A 21,905-nucleotide genomic window follows, 5' to 3' on the forward strand; every position below is an offset into this window, starting at 1 on the left:
AAGATAAGGCAGATGATTTTCTTGGTTGGCAACAATAGTAGCTTTTGTTGGGAGAGTCCGTGCATGTAAGGCAGTCGTAACTTCAGAGGTTGATGGAGTTCACATGAACCAGATGACTAATTTATTTGATTCCAAAGAATTGTGTCAGTAATCCAGGTAGAGTGGGCTGGGTTTATACACACTCATCTTTTCTTTTTAAATCTAAATTTAACCTCCTGTGTGAATGGAATGGGAAAATAAGTCCCCGGTTGCCTGGGTGGCCCAGTCAGTTATGCATCCAACTCTTGATTTTGGCTTAGGTCATGATCTCGGGGTTGTGAGATCGAGCCCCACTTCGGGCTCTGCACTGGGTGTGGAGCCTGCATAAGATTCTTTTTTCTCCCTCTGCCCCTCCCCTACCTCCCTCTCTTAGAGAAAAAAAGTCCCCTCTTTGCTGGGGGCAGTGGTTAGAATGGAGATGAAGGACTCAGCACTGTTTTCAGTCACTCCCAGAACAAAAAGTCTTTCTCTCCTCCCCCACTTCTCATTTTGTGCCTCTCTCCAGTGCTGACTCCCTTTAAGAGATCCATGTTGAGGACTCCCCTCTTTCCCATTTACTCTGTTGGCATTGAAGATTTATATGCCTCTCTCTGGATTTGGAGGTCCAGGGAATAGCTCCTGCTTGGGCCTTACTGCCTAGAAAGGCACCCCCTTTACCTTCTCCATGAAAAAATAGCATCGGTCAACCCTTTGTCCTCTGAGATCTCCCATCTCCCCACTGACTGGAAGATTCCCCAGTCTGTTAAGAGTCCATTGTTTTCGGGGCACCTAGGTGGCTCAGATGGTTAAGCGTCTGCCTTCGGCTCAGGTCATGATTCCAGGGTCCTGGGATCGAGCCCCACGATGGGCTCCTGGCTCAGCAGGGAGCCTGCTTCTCCCTCTCCCTCTGTCTCCCCCCCCCCCCGCTCATGCTCTCTCTCTCTCTGTATCTCTGTGTCTCAAATGAATAAATAAAATCTTTAAAAAAAAAAAAAAAAGAGTCCATTGTTTCCAGACTAATTTGATATAAGGCTGAGTGGCCCTCTCTCCTTCAGGAATCTACTATTATTCTCTTCCTCCACTTCCCCCACCCCCTACTCCCTGCAGTCTTCTCCCCTTCTTTCCCACCAAACCTCCCCAGCTCTAACTGGATAACTAGAGAGATTCAGGAATGAAATCTCTGGCTGCCAAGCATAAGCCTGTGTCTTCCCTCCTTCTTGGACCTTATGATAGTTCATGTGAGTTTGGATTAAAGCAGCCAGGAACCCAGGCCACTGTTGTCTTGCAATCTAATTTTTTTCTTCTTGCTTCTTTCTCACAGGCAAAGAAGAGGAAAAGGGCAGAGCGCTTTGGGATTGCCTGATGAAAAGCTCTTAATGCTTTCTGTTCTCCAGTGGTTTCCAACTCTCTGACTTTTCTTGGTCATATATATACCTAAATGCACAGTCATGTGCCTAGGTTCTGCCTCGCAGTGAGAGAGCATGTACCCTGGGTACATCCAGGAACTTCAGCAGCAGTTTGACTCATTGCTGTTCCAACTTTAAGGTGGTTGTTGTTGTTGTTTTTTAATTATTATTTTGCTTGTTAATAAAAAACAAATAGAAAAGAAAACAATGTGTTTTATTAGGTGCTCCTTTGGGTTCTTAGAGCCAGATTAGACCAGATAAGGGGAGCTTCAGGGACAAATATTACAGGGAATTAGCCATAATACCTTTATTCTTTAGAAAAGAGAACAAGGAAAAGGATTTGAGTATTCCTTTAAGCCTATTTATTCCCTTCTCTCATACACACAGGCATCTTTATATACTCTTTATCCTCCATGAAGAGGCCAAGTTTCACCCTGAATCTTTGCTTTGGCAGGTTGGCATGACCCATTGGGGTAAAATAGGGGGAACACTGAGTTTTAGGTGTAAAGGATATAAATATAAGGGCTGATGATTGCTAGTCTATTATGGAATGGAATCCAGAAGGGCTCTGTTTTCAAGAGTGACCTGGTGAGATACTGTCTGGTTTTAGCCAAGGCAGTATGTAGGACCCTGTTGGTTGTGCAGTTCAGGAAGGGAGATGGGCTGGGTATACCTCAGAGCTAGAAGAAAGTGTAGGGATTCAAAGCATGACAGGATGTTAGAGGTGTTAAGTATTGTTGTCTAGATCATTGGGAATATGAGCAGTGGACTGGCGGCCTCTACTTTTTTTTTTTTTTTTAAAGTTTTGTGTGTATGTGTGTGTAAGTAATCTCTACACCTAGCATGGGGCTCAAACTCAGGACCCCAAAATCAAGAGATCAAAAGCTGCATGATTTTCGACTGAACCAACCAGGTGCCCCTGGAGGTTTCTATTTTCTTTTCTTTTTTTTTTTTTAAGATTTTGTTTATTTATTTGACAGAGAGCGAGATCGTGAGAGAGGGAGCACAAGTAGGGGGGAGTGGGAGAGTGAGAAGCAGACTTCCCCCTAAGCAGGGAGCCTGATGTGGGGCTCGATCCCAGGACCCTGGGATCATGACCTGAGCCGAAGGCAGACGCTTAACAACTGAGCCACTCAGGCGCCCCAGTTTCTATTTTCTAATCGAGTCCTGTGCTAGTTTGTCTTCTTCCATTACAGAAGTATACAGTTTTAGTTTCAGCGTTTCTTAAATATTACCAAAATCCGTTTTCCTTGCTGAGCCTCCTACTTAGAAAGGTTTGACTCTCTCCAAGCAGGCTGCCTGTTTGCATTTAATGTTTCACCAAGATCTGAGACATGCTACTTTTCTTTTTGGGTATGTTGGTGTAGGGTTTCTCCTCTTAATCTTTATTTCTGGACATCTGTATCAGGTTGGTTTTTGTTTGAGAATTAAGAGCCTGGCACCTTACCTGAAGACTTTGATACCTTGATCAGATCCTGTGTTGCTGTGGTGTAATTCCTTATTTCCATTTCTACTATAACCTCCCTGGTTTTGTGATTAATAGAATAGAAAAGTAATGGTTTGATCCCCTTCCTAACAAGAATCTCATTCCACAAAGTCTCTTTGGTTGCTGAGTAGGGCAGGGACCTAAGTTTAGATGTTTTAGGAAAACTGTGCCTTGGAGAGCAGATGCAAAGATTGCCCATTTATTGTGAATTTTGCCCCAATTTGATTTTGGAGAGGTGAACAAAAGGGAACACTGGTTAAACATTTCCTTCCCTCCCTTCCCTCTGGCCTCTTTTGTTTGCCTTCCTTTTCTTTTCTCCAGGCCCTGATCTTGAGGCTAACTTTTCTCTCTCTACTCTTATTTCTCTCTGAAAACAGAGCCACAGAAAATTAGTTGTTTTGTAGCTTGAGAGAGAGAGAGATTCAGTAAGGGTTTTCTACCCAAGGATGGGAAAATAAGAAATAGGTAAAGAAATAGAACACTGGGTCCTTCAGAAGTTTTCTTCACTTTGTCTCTATCTTCTAAAACCTTCCAGAAGGGAATTCAGCCTTCCCCCAGGATTCTCTTTCTGAAGGTTAATCATTCTTTTCCCCACTCAACTCACTACCCCAAATCTTTGATACTGTATTTTTTCTCAATTTGTGGATTTTTAAATAACTTTTTTCATCCCGTTCCAGCAGCTGTTCTGTCAATAAGTCTCTCACCTCCAAGCCTGATCACCAAATCTTCCTCTTCCTGTCTCATGGTAGTCATTCCATGCATACTTTTTGAGCATGAAAGTTCAGGGTGCCTATGTCTTTTTTTTACTAATTCAGTCTTAAAATAGTAAGTCCCTTTAAAAGCATCCAGGCTTGCAGTTCTTTATCTGGGATCCAAGTACCCTTCCTTCCTATCCCCCAGTCGCCCTGGTGTAGTTGATCTAGGATTCATATGCAGTTAGCTGACTCCAGTCTTTTCCCTGTCCTGAAGCTGTGACATTCTCTGCATACCTGGGAGCTCTTAATGAGGGAGTCTATAAAAGATATGGAGGGAACTAGCTTCCTCAGCTATAAATCTGCACCTTTTTATGGTTCTCTAAGAACCATGGGATCGGTTTCTTTTTCTCCACCATCACTCTAAATTGCCCTTCCCCCTACCCCAACTCCTGGGAACTTTTGAATATACAACACTAGAAGCTTTTGTAGGGGTGAGAGCTATAGGAAGGAAGATGTGAATAAGAGCAGGACTTCTCAGGGTTGAGTCCTATTGCCATGTCTGACATGAGAAACAGATGAGGGGGAAGGAAGGAACTTATATAAGGGAGAATAACTTTTTCTCTATTCTCTTTCATGTGGACCTCTGACAGACAATGTTGTTCCCTCTGATTATTGAAATCCGCTAAAATGTAACCTCCCCTTCTTGCTACATGTCCACATTCTTGTTTTTCGTTTCAGAGGGATTGAAAAATAATGGCAGGTTTCACACCTTTGCAGACCCTTTGTGCCCAAGGTGGATCCCAGCTGTCTCTTTATTTCTTTTCTTGTCCTTTGCTTTCCTTGCCTTTAGTTTTTCAGCTTCTTAGATTACTATTAATAGAGTAGAATATTGTGTAGTACTTAGGTGTAATTCGTTCTAAGATCTAGCTCTGCTGGCTCTGAGACTGGGCAGATCATTCCATGACTCTTTCCAGTACCAATAGCAAGTGACCCTATTGTGAAGGTTGCTCTGAGAATTGATAATAGATTATATATTCAGCACAATTTGCTTACCATAGTTTGCATAGTAATCATTCAGTAAGCTCTTTTACTAGGTGATTTACAGTGGAAATACTTCTTTTCCCTGAGTAGGTTCCAGCTAGAGGGTAGGGAGGGAGCTGAGTGGACTCATTTGAACGTGTTGGGGCACTGCATGTATAGGTGCATTTAGGGGTTCTGAGAGTGGGAAGAGGTGGGAGTCCCAGTTGCTCGGTTATCCCACCTCATAGGCAGGAAAGCTGACCTTGTAGCCTGGGGCATTGACTTCCCTGCTTCTGCCTCACTACAGATCAGAAGCTGTAAATGCTATTGCCTGCTGGTTCTTTGCTTGGGGCCCTGACATCCAACAAACAGGCCAAGGAACAGTATAGGATAGCTAGCTACTCATGCATCGGGTTGGAGGTTGTTTAGGGATAAAAGTCATCTGGCAATCTCTTCTGGGTATCCTTTCAACATAGGAAACAATGAGCAGTGAGGGAGAAAACCTATTTTTAGCTCAAGCCAAAAGCTAGGAGTAGGTGTGGATAAAAATTCTTTGGGAAGATACCATATGTAGCACTTTTATCTTCCCTCAACCTCACTCTTGTAGTTGGTCTGCGGTGGGGTCAGTCTACTGACAGAACTGATAGGACAGGGAGAGTATGGTGGCACACTGACCCAGCAGTGGCCCTGGCCCCCATTATGGATCAGGTCAATGTGACAAGAGCTGTCCTTGTTCTTTTTCAAATGTGAGTTAGGCAAGATTCTTTTGTTTTAGGTACACAGGAGACATTTTTATGGTGAAATCAAAGACTATTTGAGATGCCTAACCATCTTGGTACATTTACAATTTGAATGGCTATGTTGGTTTGGTTTGTGGATTTTGGTGAAACTTAGTTAAGGAAACAGGATCAGGGAACTATGGAAGAATGGGACTGACATTAGCTGGATTATCTTAAGAGAAATTTTAGATCTTCTGTTATGTGAAGGCTGGGAGAGGGTTTTGGTAATCTTTGGGACTGTTTTGGATCAAGTTTTCCAGAGAAGAGTTGTTCTAGGTCCCTTCCCTTTCCCATTCTCTGCCCATCCTCCCTTGGACTGTATGTCCTCACCCTCATTCCATATGCCCCTAGTGTTTTTTTCTTGCTCCAAAGAGCCCCATGTTCTTATTCCTTGAGCACAAGGTTTCATCCTTTCTCAGATCCTCTTTTGTTCTGGTCTCCAAGGTGTAAATGTGGTGCTTGATTAGGGAGAAGAATTCATCACTGAATTCTAAACTCTTTGACTGCTTTTATTTATTATTTTTTTTCAGGTTCAAGTGCTGGATTGTGTCATGTGACCATCCCAAAACTCAGAGCACCCTATGGCCATCTTTGCCCTCTGTCACATAACTTGAAAACTGCCTGATGGCCTTTTTGCAATGGTTCCCTCCAGGAAGCCTTGATCTCAGTGAAGAAGTCCTTTCCCGGCATTCCAGTGCCCCTGTCACCCCCATACTCCTCAGTCACCCTTAACAAACAAAGGCAATCACACACATGGTGTAACAAATACACAAAGTAAATAATAATTACACTACCTATGATCAGAGGGGCACTGGCCAGGTCCACACACATCATAACGTGGGAGAAGGGTTGCTAATTCCCACTAGGTTGCTGGACTGTGCCCCCAAGCCTCTTTACCCCATGCCTCTTTGGGGGTGAGGAGGACCAAGGGAATGAGACTTCAACTCATAATTTATGTTCAGAAGAAAAAGACCCTTCCCCCCCCACACAAAGGTCTTTATTTGGCGGTGTTAAAGGGGCATATTGTAAGTGTCCCCCAAGTCTAATGCTCCAGCTCTCTAGAATTTGTAGAGGGAAGTCACCTGATGTCTATTGTCCAACCCCCACCCTGTGCCAAGATCAAGAGACATGAGCATTTGATCTTGGAGGAGGCATCTTCTGTTCTTCTCTGTTCCTCTCCTTCAACCAAGGAAATGTGAATGGTGTTGATGGTCAGGTGTATCTTGTTCTCCAAGGTTGGGGTAGAAGGATGGAAGAACAGGGCCAGAGAGGAGAGGCTGGGGGTTAGCGTAGCTGTTACATGGGAGGCGAGTTGAAAAGCTTAACAGCCCCTGCCCATTCCTGTACCAAAATACCTCATCTCACTTTTCACTATGGGAATGGGAAGAAGATACTAAAGCTCACCAACATCACCTTCCCAAGGGTGGTCAGATACCTTTGCCCCTTCCACCATCTGGGCCAGACAGGAGAGTCATCTCTTGGGAAGAACAAGCCTTCCAGGTCAGCTCTCCAGGTCAGGCTTTAGTTCAGTACTGTTTTCGTCAGACCCATAACTGCTGGCTCTACTTAGAGTGATAGTTTTGCTGAAGGTTCTGGACCTACTCTCTTGACATCCTCTCTTGACATTCTCTAGGCTCTTGCCTGGAGCCAAGAGGTCTGGTGGTGAGGTATGGATAGGGTGTGGATCAGGAGATTTCTCAACTCCTTAGCTTCAGGCACTGTCTGTCTGAGAGGCAGAGGGGAACTTGTACTCTGAAGCCTGTGACTCCTCTAAGCCTCACATCTCTTCACCACTACTCTGGTGCCCTGGTTATCTGTTCCACAGCGAGAGGTATTTTATGTCCATAAAGTGCCCGTGGTAAGTGCTCAGAATTCATCTCTTGGCTGTGGCGGGTGCTGCTATTTCTCATTCCATCGAGGGGAAGAAACTGAGGCACAGTGAGTCCAGAGGATGGTGGGTCAGGATTGTGGGAGGGATGAATAGGCCCAGCTAGTAACTGGGAGTGGCGACCAGTCCCTGCCTGCTTCCTAGCCTTCCAAACCAGGGAGTCTCCATCCTTCCAATCCTCTGCTCTAACTGGCCTTGTCAGATGCTTTTCCCTTCCCCACTGTATTGTCCCCTCCCTGCTGCCAGGTACTGCTAGATTCCAAAAATAAAAGATAAAAATAATTATAGACACTCTGCTCCCTTGTTCTCCCCCCTTCCACCCTGAGCTTTGGGGTTGGGGGAACTAAAATGTCCCCCCTCCGGAATCCCTTCCATCTTGGTCTGCTGGCTCTATTCCCTAGCCCAGAGCAGTGATTTGGATTCAAATGCTCTGTAACCTTCAATCTCCTTACTACTCCTTTCTTCACCCCTCCTAACCCTTCCCAGACCTAGGACTCTGGGATCTCTATACTCTTTTTATTGACCTGAAGATAGAGGCTGGGAGTAGGGGTATTCCACAGGCTCTTTGGTCTCTCTCTTGGCTGGGGGGAATTTGGGCATATGTGGGCCACACCCTCTGGCTAAATAACTCAGGACTATGAGGGTGGATCTGAGGGTTAGTTTAGTGGCTCTCATATAGATCCTGGATGTTGAGGGCCCTCCCCTCCCCTTCCCTCCACCCCCAGCTCCTAAACCCTAACCTCGTACTGTTTCTGTGACTGCTGGAATTCAGTTCAACCCATTTGGCTCAGGAAGGTCAAGTTGGGTGATTATGGGTTGGAAACTTTCATGTGTTAGCCCTCTTGCCCTCTGCTCCCATTCCCAACCCTGGAGGCTTTATACAAGTGCTTAAGTAGGTGGGTATTGAGGGAGAACAGGGCTTTGGGGAATAAGGGAGAAATGGGGCACAGTGGACAGGGGCCCTTCTATTTCAGTAAAGCCAAATACCAAAAAATGAAAAATCACAATAAATAAATAAATAAAATTCCCAAATCCTTACTTTTGCCCCTGCCCTCACTTCCCTTCCCTGGCCACTGTTGGAGGGAGAAAGGGAAGAAGCTAAGAATGGATTTTTGATTTCCTCCTACTGAGAATGGTAGTCAGGGGATCTCCCCAAACCATACCAAGCCCCTCACCTTGCCAGTGGGAGAAAGGAGGCTGGGTGTGGGGCTTTCTCTTATTACTCCATTTCAGCCTCTTTCTCATCGTTTATCTCTGCCTGGTCTCTGTCTCTTCTGCCTCTCTCTCCCTTTGCCTTCTCACTGCTGCTCTTTTTGATCCTCTGTCTCTATCCCTCTGCTCTACCTCTGTCTCTACGTCTCTCTGTCTTCTTGCCAAACCTTCTCACCTGCAAACCTCAAACACTCCCCACCTGACCATGCCCCCTCTTCCCCCTGTTCCCCAAACCCCTCACCCATCAGTCCCCACCTGCCTCCCTCTGTTGTATTGCACACTGCTTGGGCAGGGAACAAGGTGTGATGTTCATGGGAAGAGGTGGAAGGAGCTCTAGGGCCTGGGGGTAGGGAGGTCAGGGCTGGGGGTCTAGGGGTAGGGTCTATGGGGGAGGCATCCTCTGTCCCCCACCTTAGGAGCAGCCACAGCGATCCACCACCATGCCAGGGATCTTGCCGTAGATAATCTGCTGCTTGTCATTGAAGTAGAGCATGTTGATTGGGGACATCTTGGTGGGAGTACAGCAGGGCCCAGCAGAGCCTCTTGGATTAGCCTGTTGCACCAAGTGGGTGTGCGGATACTTTTGCATGAACATGTACTCGCACTGGCCGGAGCAGTAGTTGGCCTTGTATCGTTTAGGCGCAATGATCCAGTCCCAGCCAAAAGCCTCAAAGTCCACTGTGAGGGGGTATCGGCAGCAGCGGGACTCACTCGAGTGCTCATCGCAGTCCAGGCCCAGGTTCCGCCGGGACCGTTTTGTGTTCTCTAGGACCCGAAGCTCCATGAAAGGATGCTGGGGGTGAGGGAGAGGAGAAAGAGATGTAATAGAGCCCTGAAGAGTGCTACTCCCTTTCCTTTCTCATCTGCCCCTCAACAGGGGCATCAGAACAGAGACCATTGCCTTCTCAGCTTTTCCCTTGCTCCTATACCCAGCCCTATCTTCTGCCTACTTTTTTCGCAAGCTAGCTATCTCCTTCAACTCACCTCTAATTCTCTCCTGGCAACCTGACCCTGATCAGCCCCCTATGAGCAACAGCCCATTTTTGTGTTTTCGTGGATCTCCCATTAACACCACCCCAAATCCAGTTTCTAGCTGTTGCCTGGCTTGTATCTGAAAAATGATAGCTGCCACTCCCCACCCTACCCGCCCCCCAAAAACTGCTCCTCTAGAATCAGCTTCTGGCCCCTAGAAATAAGGCTGGTGCCCGGCCCCTTCTCATTCCTGATCTACCTTCTCCTAACATCCCACCTCCTCAGGGCCAGGTTACACATATCTGCCACCATCTCAGGCTCCCTGCTCACCAGCCCCTCAGCTCCCGGCCCCAGGGAGGTGACAGCCAGGTCTGTGCCACTGGGATCAAAGGCGTTGATCTCGATGCCCCAGTTGCTCTGTGGCTGTCGGAACCAGCTGTGTAGCACTTGCTTGAAGTCGATGCTCTGCCAGTGGCCTGAGCGTGAGTGCAGCTCAATCTTGAGTGAGCGGATACGGATGTGACGCCGGCCTCCGCCCCCTCCCCCTGCAGTCCCTTCCCCAGTTAGGGGTTTCAGTCGCAAGATCTGCAGGTAGACTGTGGCTGGGCGGGGCACCGGCCGTAGATACACCCACAGCTGGGCCTTCAGTACCTTTGTGAACATCACCTTGGGGCTGAAGTGGAAATGGCAGCAGAGAGGGCTGCCATCTGTCTGCACTGCAGGGTCCGCTGATAAGAGAGAAGGGGGCACAGCATCAGCAAAGGGTGTTTGTGAAGGGCGTCAGCAGCATTCTGACATTGTGACAAGTGGCACTGGCAACTTGGACGATTCAGCCTGAGTTTTCCAGTTCTTTACCCTTCTCTTGTGTCTGTCTTGTTGACCACTGTGTCACTGGTACTCAGACAGTGCCTCCTCTCCCTATAGGATGATGTCTCTATTAGGCCTTTCTGATCTGCATCCATTCCTTAGTCCATTTGTCCTAATACATAGCACCCCCCATACCAGATAACCTGCCCAGAGAGTTATTAGGGATATCCCCTCCCACATGCAGCCTACCATTCCCCCAGCATGGAGGGCTCCAAAGTTTTTAGAACTTGGATGCTCTTCATAGAAGCCAAACCTCGTCACACCTGCTGTTCTCGGGCCGCCTTGTTTTGCCTGCCCTGTTTTGTATGGTGGCCAGGTGGGAGCCTTGGTACAGCCCCCATTCCCAACCAGATGATCTCAAGAGTGGATAACCAGGGTCCAGATAGGGAGCAGGGGCTAAATGTATTCCATGAGGTAAACCAGAATTCAGATCTAGGCTTCTTGCACCATTCCTGCCGGAAACAATACACTCAGAAGAATTGATCAACTCAAGTGCTGACTCTTGTGCATCTGACTCTCCAGACCCTTGAACCTGAGAACAAGTTTCCTCGCTGTTTCCTCCTCCTCATCACCATTATTGCCTCAATTTTTTTTTTAAACGTAATCCTTTTTTTTTAATTTTTTTTTTAATTTTTTATTTATTTATTTGAGAGAGAGAGAGAGAGAAAAACAGCATGAGAGGGGATAGGGTCAGAGGGAGAAGCAGGCTCCCCGCCGAGCCGGGAGCCCGATGCGGGACTCGATCCCAGGACCCCGGGATCATGACCTGAGCCGAAGGCAGTCGCTCAACCAACTGAGCCACCCAGGCACCCTATTGCCTCAATTTTTAAGGAAGGGAAAAACTACCTCCATTTTGTTTACTCCTATTGCCCAAAGCTTCAGAAATAAAATTCAACATATCAGATCAACTGCAATGTCTTCTTTTCTCCCCTGTGCTTCCTTTGGTTTCTCAGTCTAGTGCCAGTAAGTCTTTACAAAGGTTTAACATCCCAACTTTACATTTTGGCCCGGTACATCTTGTTCTGGACCAGAAATTGACCCTTCTTGGGTCAAAAGGCTGATTCTCAGCATCTGCCTCTGCTTCCATTTCAGCTCCTCTGGGTTCCCCTTTCTAATCTCTTAAGTCAGTTGGAAAGGCCCTAAATCATGTTTCCATTGGATAGGAATATCCATTTTCACTCTAAATAGACTGAGAGAACAAGAGTCAGGAATGAGCTCCCAGAGCTATGTAAGTATGATCAGGAAGTCCAGGCCCTTATGTATCATGCCAGGTCTTGAGTTCTGTATAATCATGGAGGACTTAGCATCTGTTGTCTCCCATCAGCACTCCCCCACCCCAGAAGAAGGAGGATCCTCCAAGTGAGATGAGGAGGCAAGTGCTCAATGATCTTCATATATTCAGGAATGAGACACAAATTTCCTCTGGTAGCTTCCTTTCCCTTGGTTCTTCTCTGAGGTCCCAGGGCACTGGTAGTCCTCCCAGTTATTCTGCTGGAGCTGCAATGCTGGTACAATGAGGGAGGATTCAGGGAGTAGAGATTCAGAGATTAGGAGAGTAGCTGGGGCAGGGAAGCTGCCGGTGAGATGGGGTTACTGTGCCTAATTTCATAGGGTTGTCTTATTTTCCCACCTGTCTTCATTATTAGCTACTAATCTCCACGAGGGTGGAGACTTGTCAATACTGTGTCTGTTCTGCTCACCATTATAGCTTTAGTGCCTCGCATATTACCAAACAGTGTTTAGTAAATGCATGCTGAATGAACTACCTAAGCTCCAAATCTTAAAATATACAGGCAAGAGCCTAAAAGTTCTTTCTGGAATCTAAACACTGTTCTTTGACTACAAAGTGGGTTCAATCACTGCTGGACTCCTCATTAACCTGTATCTGACCTTTCCCACCAAACTTCTCAGTGATACAGATAATAATTCTTGTTTTATAGGAGTGCTGAGCACTAAATAAAGAATGAAAATAGTAGTAGCTTCTCAATAAATTCTGCTTTATTGTTAGGTTTGTAAGCTCTAAGCATACTCCCTACCTAAGCTGACCCAAGGTTTAGAGATAAGGGATTGGGCACTAGGGCCCAAGTCTTCGGTTTCTTCGGAGTCCCCCATCCCTACCCCAGGGAATCAGCATACACTTCTCTCCCAGGGGATGTGGGGACAGTTGGTACTAGAAGGGGCCAAGATGGATGGAAAAAGAAAGGGGAAGAGACAGGAGAGAGACTGGAGGTGGTGAGGGAGATAAGAACAGAGAAGAGACTGTTAGTGATGAAGGCAGGTTGGAAGAGATAGTCAAGAGAACTGGAAGAGAAGGAAGGGAGAGAGGAAGATCATGGTAGGGGGAAAAGAAATAAGCTTGGGAGTTGAACACTGGGAGAGAAGGGGGAATGTGAAAGGAGTGGTTGGAGGCTAAAAAGTGAAAGGAGGAAGGTAGCTAAGCCTGGTGGGGTAAAGAGAAAGGGTAGAAAGATACAGAGAGAGGAACAAAGAAGAAGCAGGTAGTGCCACAGAGGAAAACAAGAGGCTGGAGAGTCCCCAACACACAGATATAGGCCCAGCTCCCAAGGGGAGGGGAAGGAGCCACATCTGTGTTGGATTGATCGGGTTGGTGGCAGGCAGCAGGTCAGGTTTAGTAGGCGGTGCTGGTCTGGAGAGAGGTCATTGCACTATTTTCAGCAAAAGCCCAACCCCCTCCCAGCTCACCACCTCCTCCTCCACCGCGCCCCCCCCCCCCCCACTCTCCTTACCCAGGCTGGAAGGCCTAGGGGCAGGAGGTTGGGCTGAGAGGGCAGGGGCCTCTTGGTGTAGGAGAGGAGAGAGAAACTGAGGGGCTGGGCTTGGCTCCCAGAAGGGCAAGGGGGCTGGGTTCCCAGGATGAAGGCTGGGGTGGGAGAGCCCGAGAGGGTGGAGGGAACTAGGGCAGGCACTGCAGCCTAGGAGAGGTGGGGGCTGGGGTCCAGGGCTGAGTGCTGGGGGAGGGGAGGAAGGGGGAGGGGAGCGGAGGCCATCTCTGCTGACAAACACCTCCCCCGATTAGCAGAGCACAAGTCTCTTATTAAAGCGGGTCCCTGGGGATTAGACTATAAAAGTCTCTTTTTCCTTTTCCCCTCTCTCCCTCCCCTCCCCTCCGCTCCCCCTCCCTCTCAAAAGAGCTCAGCTTGGCTCTTAAAGGGGACGTACAATACCTGGCTGGAGACCCAGTTCCCTAGTTATCCAAGTCCTGAAGTAGAATGAGGGCGGAAGTTTGGGTAGAACCCCACCTACTGGTGTCCTTCCTGGTCCCCCCCCAGCCTAACCTGCACTGTCCGATCCATGCACGCAGAGTGTATTCACTCCCTGCATCCCCATTATGAGGACTAACTCTGGGCTCAAGCCGGTTGGTTAAGGGATGCTAAGGATAGAAGGAGGCAAGGGGAAGTCTACAGCTCCATCACCAATTCTGAAACTCCTCACACACACTATACCACACAGACCAGAGTATCTTTTTCCTCTGTACCCTTCATCTTCTTCCAGCATACTCTTCAGAATTCCTCTACAACTGTTTCATAGAATCCCCACCCCCACCCCTGCCCTCAGTCAATCTTAGACTGATCCTAGCTTCTATAAAGTAGAAACCTTAAGAACACAAGGGAGACTGAGGAACCCAGACAGATCCCAGGCTTTCACCAACCACCACCACCCTCAGCAAGTTTCCTAGTCCTTGGGGTTTTCTTTTCTTTATAAGCCTGGCCAAGTATTGTGCCTTTAGGGTCTGCAGAAAAACTGGTGGCAGTAGGAGGCACTCAGCCTCCCAGATGCACACCTGGGTTCCTGTGCCTCTCCCATGGGGGTGGGCCACTAGGAGTCCACCTCAGCCCCCAGCTTTTTATGACCCATCTGCCAATAAACCAGTCCCCCCCCCTCTTCTGTTCAGAGCCATAAAACTGAACTATTGTGGGGGGGAGCGACTTTGCCAAACCACTAGGGAATAAGAGAGGGCCTGGTTCCCTGGAGTTGGAGCCGGGAAGGGGTGAAGGGACCTCAGTGGGGGAGGGGAAAAGGGAGTCATCTGACCCTAGGGAGAGCTGGGGGTGGGGTGGGGGGGTGTTGGCCTGGATTTTCCAGGCCATAAAATTTCAAAGCAGCTCAAGTCTATTAACATGTTCATCTTCCGTTTGGCCAGGGGCTTGAATGCCTGGGTTCCCCCTCCCTCCTTATCTATTTCTTTCTTTTTCTCCCTAGGTCTCCCTCTCTCCTCAAGTCCAGTTTTGAGTAGGGGCGGGTGAATAAGGAAAGGAATGATAAGCTTTGAGTAGCCAAACGGGTGCCCTTAGCCCCAGCGCAATGGAGTTGAGTTCTGTGAGCCCGGTCAGTACCGAGAAGGCACAGCTTTCCCAGCCCTTTGGGAGACCGGGTGTCAGAAGGGCTCTGGTGAAATGGGTGCCCGCTGGGCTGCCAGGAGAGACACCGGACTGTGGGAGGGACCTCATTCCTGCTGGAGGGAGAAGAGCACTCAGCTCTCTGCAGCCCGGTGGGCGCGTTGCGGAGCGGAGGTGGAAGGGGTGGAGAGTTGGTGCCAAGGCCACTGGGAGCAGAGAGCTCTGCAGCCCGCCTGGGACTGGGGGGGCGGGGGCGTCCCGAAGCGTCCCGATTCTGTTCTCCAGCCTCTCCTCCATGGCCCTTCAGGACTGAGTTGCTGCCCTTTCCACTCCGCTGCGAATGGGCTCCAGCTTCCCCACACTCCCCGAAACGGGTCTTTTTTGCATGCCCGGGGTGGGAGGCGGTATCTCGAAACCCTCTCCGTTTGCCCTCCCATCTCGGGGAACGGAGTGTGCACACAACTCCGCAGCCCGTCTCCACCGCTCGAAAAACTTCTATGGAGCAGCCCCCGCCCCCCAATCCGTCAAGTTTTCGCAGAAAAGGCTTCTGGGCCGGAGCAGCCGGGAGCGCCCCGCTTCGGAGCGGGAGGCGCTCACTTTCCCGGAGCCCGAGCCAGCACCCCACTGCTCGCGCCCCGCCGCCCACTTACTCTCCTGGGCCATGCTAATGACAGTCTCCGTGGTGGCGTGGTACTCGTCCTCCTCCAGGAAGTCCTCGGGCTGCAGCGCGTCGCCCTGGAAGTCGTGCAGGTCCAGGATCTGCTGCAGCGGCGGCGCCTTGGGCAGCAGCTGCTTCACCACCTCGCGGCTGATGTTGGGCGCCTCCTTGAGCCGCAGTTTGCTCAGGATCTGCGACTTGATGCTCTCCAGGCGCAGCTCGCGGCTGTGCTGCCGCCACACGCACACGGGGCAGCCGTCGGGCTCCGGCGCCACGGACGGGGCCGGCCGGCTCGAGCGCTCCCCCCCGGCCCCCGCCGCCGCCGCCGCCGCCGCCGCCGCCGCCGCCGCGGGGCCCTCGGCCGCCTCCCCCCGGGGCCGCAGCTCCAGGGCGAGGAGCAGGAAGCCCAGCAGCAGCGGGGCCGCGAGCACCATGCTGGAGGGGAGGGGAGGGAGGACTGGGGGGCGGGGACGCCGGAGTCCCGCAGGGAGGGGGCGGAGGGAGAAGGGAGGAGGAGGAGGGGGTCCGGGCGGCGCGGGATTGGGGGCTGCCCGGCCGAGGGGGGGCCGGGGGGGCCGGGGGCGGCGGGCGCGCGGGCGGGGCGGGCGGGCGGCCGGGGCGGGCGGCTGGGGGGGCCCGAGCCCGGGCCAGGCCCTTTATAGCCCCGGCCCCCGTGTCGTCAGCGGCCGCGATTGGCTGCGGAGCCAACAAAAGAGGCAGCGCTGTCATCCGAGGCGAGAGAGGGAGCCGGAGAGAGCCGAGGAAAAGAGAGAGAGAGAGGGAGGGAGCGAGGGCCCAGAGAGAGATGAAGAGATACTGGGGTGAGGGAGAGGAAAGGAGAGATAGAGAAAGTCAGAGTCAGAGAGCCCAAGGAGAGACAGAGAGATAGATAAAGGGGCAAGAGACAGATCAGACACAGAGATAGGTAAAGCAGGAGGAAGAGGAGAGAGAGAGAGACAAAGGGGGATAAGAGAGAGTCAGACGGGAGAAGACAGAGGAGAGACTTAGCTGGAGACAGAGACAGAGAGGCAAAGAGACTGGTATAAACTAGTGGGAGAATTAGAGGGGGAGAATCAGGGACAAAGACAGGGGAGAGAGACCACAGGGGGAAGAGATGTATGGCTAGACCGAAGGAAGGGATGGAAGTCCACAGAGCCTGACCACAAGAGTCAGGGGTGCAGAGAGATGGGAACAGGGACAGAGAAACTGATGGCACAAAGACCAGAGTCCTGGGAAAGAGAGAGAGGGAGAGAAATCAAGAGGGAGAGGCTTGGGAGATGCCGAGGGAGCCCCTGAGGAGGCAGACACAGAGGATCAGGGGAAGGCAGAGACGAGAAGACAGAGAGTTTTGAGGAGAGGAAAGACAGCATGGTGACAGGGTCAGCCTTGGTGGGAGTATGGAGAGCCTGAGGGGGAGGAGGTGGGGAATGTGAGCCCAGAGGAGCCCCAGCTACTGGAGGTAGCCCAAAGGAAATGTTTAAAGAAGCCATGGAGGGCAGCATCAAGCTGGGCTCATGGGGAGCTCAGGAACAGTGAGATGGATGGAAGGATGGGACATGGGGGCTAGCAAGGGAGACCAGGAGACAAAGAGGCCAGAGATAATCTGAGCAGGTGGGGAAGTGGTGGGAAGCCCTGAGACAAGAGCAAGTCTTGAGGGATAGAGAGTCAGCAAGCTGGAAAAGGCAGAAGCAAGGGGCCACTGGGCGGGGGTGGGGTGGGAGGAAACAGGAAGCAGGCTGGAGACCGCTGTGCTTGCAGAGGAATCTGGACCTCTGAATTCCTAGTTATACTGTTGCATCTGCAGGGTCTTGGAAGTCTGAGAAGGCTCTTGTAATTGCAGGGGTGGGAATGAGAGAGATGTCTGAGTTGGGGACAGCAAGTTGCAAAGGGAGAAACCCAGATGTGGGACCAGCCCTAGTTTCCAGGTGTGACCCTGGGTACAGCCAGAGGGCAGAGTGGAAGAGTGTTAAAAGGCTCCTCAGGTGCTTGACTTCTGGTTCTGGATTCCTCTTCTCAGTCCTCAGTTTCTCCAGGCTGATTTCTTGAGTCCCAAGCCCTGGAGGTCAATAGACAACCAATAGATTGAAAATGTTTGAGTGGGGTGTGTGTGCCTGGGTGGCTCAGTCGGTTGGGTGTCTGCCTTTGGCTCCAGTCCTGGGATTGGGTCCATTGGCTCTCTGCTCAGCGGGGAGCCTGCTTCTCCCTCTCCCTGCTGCCCCCCCCCCCGCTTATGCGCGCTCCCTCTGTCAAATAAATAAATAAAATCTTAAAAAAAAGAAAGAAAGAAAATGTTTGAGAGGATCAGGTCTTGCTCTTTTCCTGGTACACACGATGTTTACTGAGTAAAGAGATGAACGTTATTGGGCTTCTCAGGCAGAATAAAGAGACACCAGTTTCATCTCTGTATTACAGCCCAAGAGAATGTCTTAAAATGGCTTTATGGAACACCAGGTATAAGGACAAAGTTGGGCTGGGGAGCTGTGGTGAAATGAGGAAAGAAACTGGAGGTCCAAGTGTGAGGCAGGAAGGTTGGGTGAGGCAGGCTAGGGAGCTTTGAAGAGATGAACATTTCCGTGGAGAACAGACACGAAGACCGCAGCAGAATGCAATACATGTAGACAGCTGGTTCTCTCCCTTGTTTTGGACCAAGACATGGGCATCTCAACATTTCATCAACTTTCTTCATCTATAAAACGAGTATCACACTGTCCCTCAACTAGTTGTGAGGATTACAAAGTAATCAATAGTGGCCTTCATGTGCTCTTTCTTCATGATTCTCTTCTTTCCTTTCTGATTTCTTAGACTAGTGATTGCCTTTATCACATATTCTGGCATAGTCCGTTCTCCAAAATATTTCTCTGATGTCATTTCCTCAGTAAAATGGCAAACTCCTGGAGAGCCGAGGTGGTGTCACCTCCTTCTCCTTCCTCAGAGAAGGTAGCCCAGCCTTCACTTTCTCACCAAGCATGTTTCTACTGGTAGGTCTATGAGGGATGCAAAGATAAATTTCCTCTGGAAACATTTAGACTGGACAGGACACTAGATAAACGGTAACAGCCAAAACTCCAAGCCAGATGCCTCCTTGATATTTCCATCTGGATGTCCCAAGGCACCTCAAACATCATGGGTTAAATATGATAATTAGATAACTCCTCTCCCCCCAAAATGTGCCCCCATGACAAGCATCCAGGCCAGAAACCTGGAGGTAGACTTCACCTTCTTTCTCTTGATCATCTCTGAATCTTTGCATAAGTTGTTTCCTCTTCCTAGAACAACTCCCCTTCCTACCTCCACTGCCCCCACTCCCCAGTCTCTTGGCCAAATTTATTCTTTCTTCAGGTCTCAGTATAACCAGATTTTAGACATGTGTCTTCCAGGAGTTCGTTGCTGACTCCCAAGCCGAGAGTAGATGCTCTTCCTCGCTACATCTGCACCATTCTGTGTGCATGAGGTTTCGGGAGCAAGTTACTCTCACATAGCTTCTAGACTAGAACTAGGCTGACTGGGTTCAAGGTCCAGCCCTCCCACCTTTCTGGCAGTGTGAACTTGGCTTTTTATGCCTCAGACTCCTTATCCTTAAGATGGGGATGACAATATTGTAGCTATTTCATAAGGTTATGAGGATTAACTGCCTGACCCACAATTCTTTTTTTTTCTGACACAGATTTCTTTCTTTTTTTTTTTTTTTTTAAGATTTTATTTATTTATTTGAGACAGAGAGAATGAGAGACAGAGAGCATGAGAGGGAGGAGGGTCAGAGGGAGAAGCAGACTCCCCGCCGAGCAGGGAGCCCGATGCGGGACTCGATCCCGGGACTCCAGGATCATGACCTGAGCCGAAGGCAGTCGCTTAACCAACTGAGCCACCCAGGCGCCCTCTGACACACATTTCTAAATGAGTTATTAGTCATTACTATTACCCCCATTTATCACCTTACACTGAGAGTGGGACCCAAGAGAGCAGGAAATTTTTCCACCAAAGTGTTCCTTAGCTCCTTTGAATGAAGAATGAATGAACTCTGTTAACTGGATCTGGTCAGAGCCGGGTTGGGGAGAGAAAACTGGGTATTTATGGCCATGAGGAGTTATGGGTGTCTGCCAAATGCCAGAAAGCAAGAGTCAGGAGCAACGTGTGAGACAGGAAAGGATTTCCACCTCCTGGCTTGGTCCCCACCAGTTCCAGGACTGGGCTTAATCCAATGAGTGAGCAAGACTGCCATCTGGTGGTAGAATCTGGAATTTTAGCTTCTTGGAGGTGGGACTAAAACTGTTTTGTTTTGCATACTTTGCATATTTTCACTTTAGATTTCTAGTCCAAGAAGTTCTATATCATAATGCATTAAGCCTTGTTCCTCTCTCCAGCCCCTCCTACATCTTGCTTCTTTCCTTAGTTCCCTCAGGTTTGGTTACTGTTGGGTTCCCCTGAGTTGCAGGAACTAATAAATCCCTGGGAGGTCTCTTTCGGGAGCTTCAGACTTCCAGCTGCCCTAGACCTAGTTCCCAGGTGGGTGCCCTGCAGGCTTCACGGAAAAGGAGCTGGGAGAGATCTGGACCTTTAGCTCTTTACTCATCCCAATACAGGCTAACCAGGGGTTGGGGCCCCGCCCACTGTCCTGGTCTCCCTGGCAACTGTCTTCCTGCCAGGGGTCCCCCTCTCCGGCGTTACCCAGGCAACCTGCAAGGCCCGCCTCCTTCAAGGTCCTGACTGGTTCACAGCAAATGTGGGTCGGGGCCTAAGGGAAAGCCTTAGGGTTGGAAGACAGCGAATCGTGCCTGGAGAGAAGCAGGAGGTGTCCCAGAGGGAGGGAATGAGGTTTCAGGAGCTACTGCAGGAAAGAGGGGCTTGTGTAGCCTCCGGTAGAGGGTCTGTGCCATCCTACAGGGAACTGTAGCTCTTGGGAGCTGGGCGCCAGGGTTCAAGGCCAGAGACCCCGGGGCCACTCTCAGAGCAGACACCAGAACTGGAGAACCTCTGTAAGGAGGAGGGACTCCTGTTACCCTGCATCCCTAGGCCGCAGACTATCCCGCACACTTAAACTGCGCTGTCCATCAGAGGTGGGTCAATGGGCAGCAACTCAGGATCCCTAATGCCATCTCTTCTTTTTCCTCCTAAAGCCCCTATTTTTAGGATCAGTGGTTCATTCCCTGGCACCACTGGTCTTTCCAAGGAGAGGAGGGGCTGGGGTCATTGCGAAGCTGCTGAGTGGAAGTTGCTGAGGGGCTTCCCTACCAGGCTTGCTTCCCCCTTCTCCTGCCCTCCCAGCCTGAGCCTCTGGGAATGTGGTATGGGGAGGCTATTCTGGGCTGGGGCTGGAATGTTAGTGGAATGGACCCCTCCCAGGTCTCTGCCCACAAAGCCTGAAGCCCCCAGAGAGGACCTCACTGTGTAATTACCATCCTCTTGCACACCAGGCTCGAAACCCTATAATTATCCTGCTGGATCTCCTAGCAGGCCCGTTAAGCTCTTTAACCCCAAGGCCCTCGAAGAGAAGTTGGAGATCAGACAGAGGGCGCCAAAGAGTTTGTATTTGGGGGCAAGCAGGTGGAGGTGGAGTACAACTGGGGAACTCAGAGTCATTTGGAGTCACATCTTCCTTTGCCGCTGGCCTTCCTGAAGACAGCCCTGCCCCACCCCCCTCAGCTTCCCTTATCCTCTTAGGGCAGGCCCAGCCCTCCAACTCCACAGGTGGACCCTTTTTCCCATCTTCCTTTGGTCTTCCCAGGCGTCTCCCCTCTTTATTTCTTTCTCACCAATTGCTCCCTCTCCAGGCCCAGGCCCGACATGGGGTCCTGCTGGGGGCAGTGGTCAAGGCTGCCCCCATGCCCAGTTTGGCCAACAGGAGGCACCTGCTGGTCAAGGGAAAGGATGGGTCGAAAGGAGGGGTCTGAGCCCGAAGCCTGCTTCTCCTTTTCCAGGGACTTCAAAACACTGGGAGGCATTTGTCACCGCAGGAGGTGACAAAGTCTGATGTGGGCTGCCAGGTGAGGGGTGCTGGAGTCGGGAATGCTCAGAGGGAAGCTAATGTCCAGGAGAGAGCCCAGGGCAGTGAAGATCAAGGTTGTTGCCAAGAGAGGTGTGTGTGTGGATGGCCAGAAGGTCTGGCTGGGGTCTGGGAATGGGAACCAGAAATTAGAGATGTGAGGGCAGAAGAGACTTCTCTGGGCTCTGCCTGGGGGTGCCAGCGACCCCCAGCCACTCAGACCCTGCCTCATCTCCTCACTTCTGGTTCCCTGAACTGCAAGTCCACATGCAGGGGGAGGAGTCTACTGTGTGGATAGTCTGAGTGAATGCTCCCCAAGCCTCCTGTGCTCTGCTGCATCCCCCCCACCTATGTCAGGGGGCCCCTGCCATCCAGGGCTTCTCTTTGGCATAGCCCTCCCCACACTGTACTTTTGTCTGTGCCTACAGGTTGTAATCACCTTGAAGGCAGAACCATGTCTTACTCATCTCCATAGAGTCCCAGTGCCTGGCATGTTTAGGGCTTTCAATGGATGGATGGATCGAAGGATGCCCCGAGGAACAGATGCCTGAAGTAACCACCCCATC

At 50.3% G+C, this 21,905-nt stretch overlaps 2 protein-coding genes across 2 annotated transcripts in view; one reads left to right on the forward strand and one right to left on the reverse strand.

Moving 5' to 3' along the window:
- SARNP (SAP domain containing ribonucleoprotein) overlaps positions 1–9,662 on the forward strand; it is a 53,715-nt gene extending 44,053 nt beyond the window's left edge. The window contains exon 11 of the mRNA XM_045873247.3: positions 1,340–9,662. Within this exon, the coding sequence (XP_045729203.1) occupies positions 1,340–1,381 (42 nt within the window). The 3' untranslated portion in view covers positions 1,382–9,662. The remainder of the gene's footprint in view (positions 1–1,339) is intronic.
- On the reverse strand, positions 8,917–17,420 carry GDF11 (growth differentiation factor 11). Its single transcript, XM_045873250.3, has 3 exons — positions 15,352–17,420; positions 9,807–10,204; positions 8,917–9,297 (listed from the first exon to the last, which is right to left on the reverse strand). The coding sequence occupies exons 1-3, from the start codon at positions 15,791–15,793 to the stop codon at positions 8,917–8,919; spliced, it is 1,221 nt and encodes a 406-aa protein (XP_045729206.1). The 5' UTR covers positions 15,794–17,420.
- Between the last annotated feature and the right edge of the window lie 4,485 nt (positions 17,421–21,905).

The sequence above is a fragment of the Mirounga angustirostris genome, unplaced genomic scaffold (assembly GCF_029215605.1).
Source record: "Mirounga angustirostris isolate CCGP_5_RB_7025 unplaced genomic scaffold, mMirAng1.0.hap1 SCAF_5, whole genome shotgun sequence".
Lineage (NCBI taxonomy): Eukaryota > Metazoa > Chordata > Mammalia > Carnivora > Phocidae > Mirounga > Mirounga angustirostris.

Coding starts and splice junctions, on each gene's coding strand:
- GDF11 (XM_045873250.3), bottom strand. CDS start 15,793: ATGGTGCTCGCGGCCCCGCTGCTGCTGGGCTTCCTGCTCCTCGCCCTG. Junction 10,205..15,351: donor CATTAGCATGGCCCAGGAGA/GTAAGTGGGCGG, acceptor CTCTCTTATCAG/CGGACCCTGCAGTGCAGACA. Junction 9,298..9,806: donor GGCCGGGAGCTGAGGGGCTG/GTGAGCAGGGAG, acceptor CCTCACCCCCAG/CATCCTTTCATGGAGCTTCG.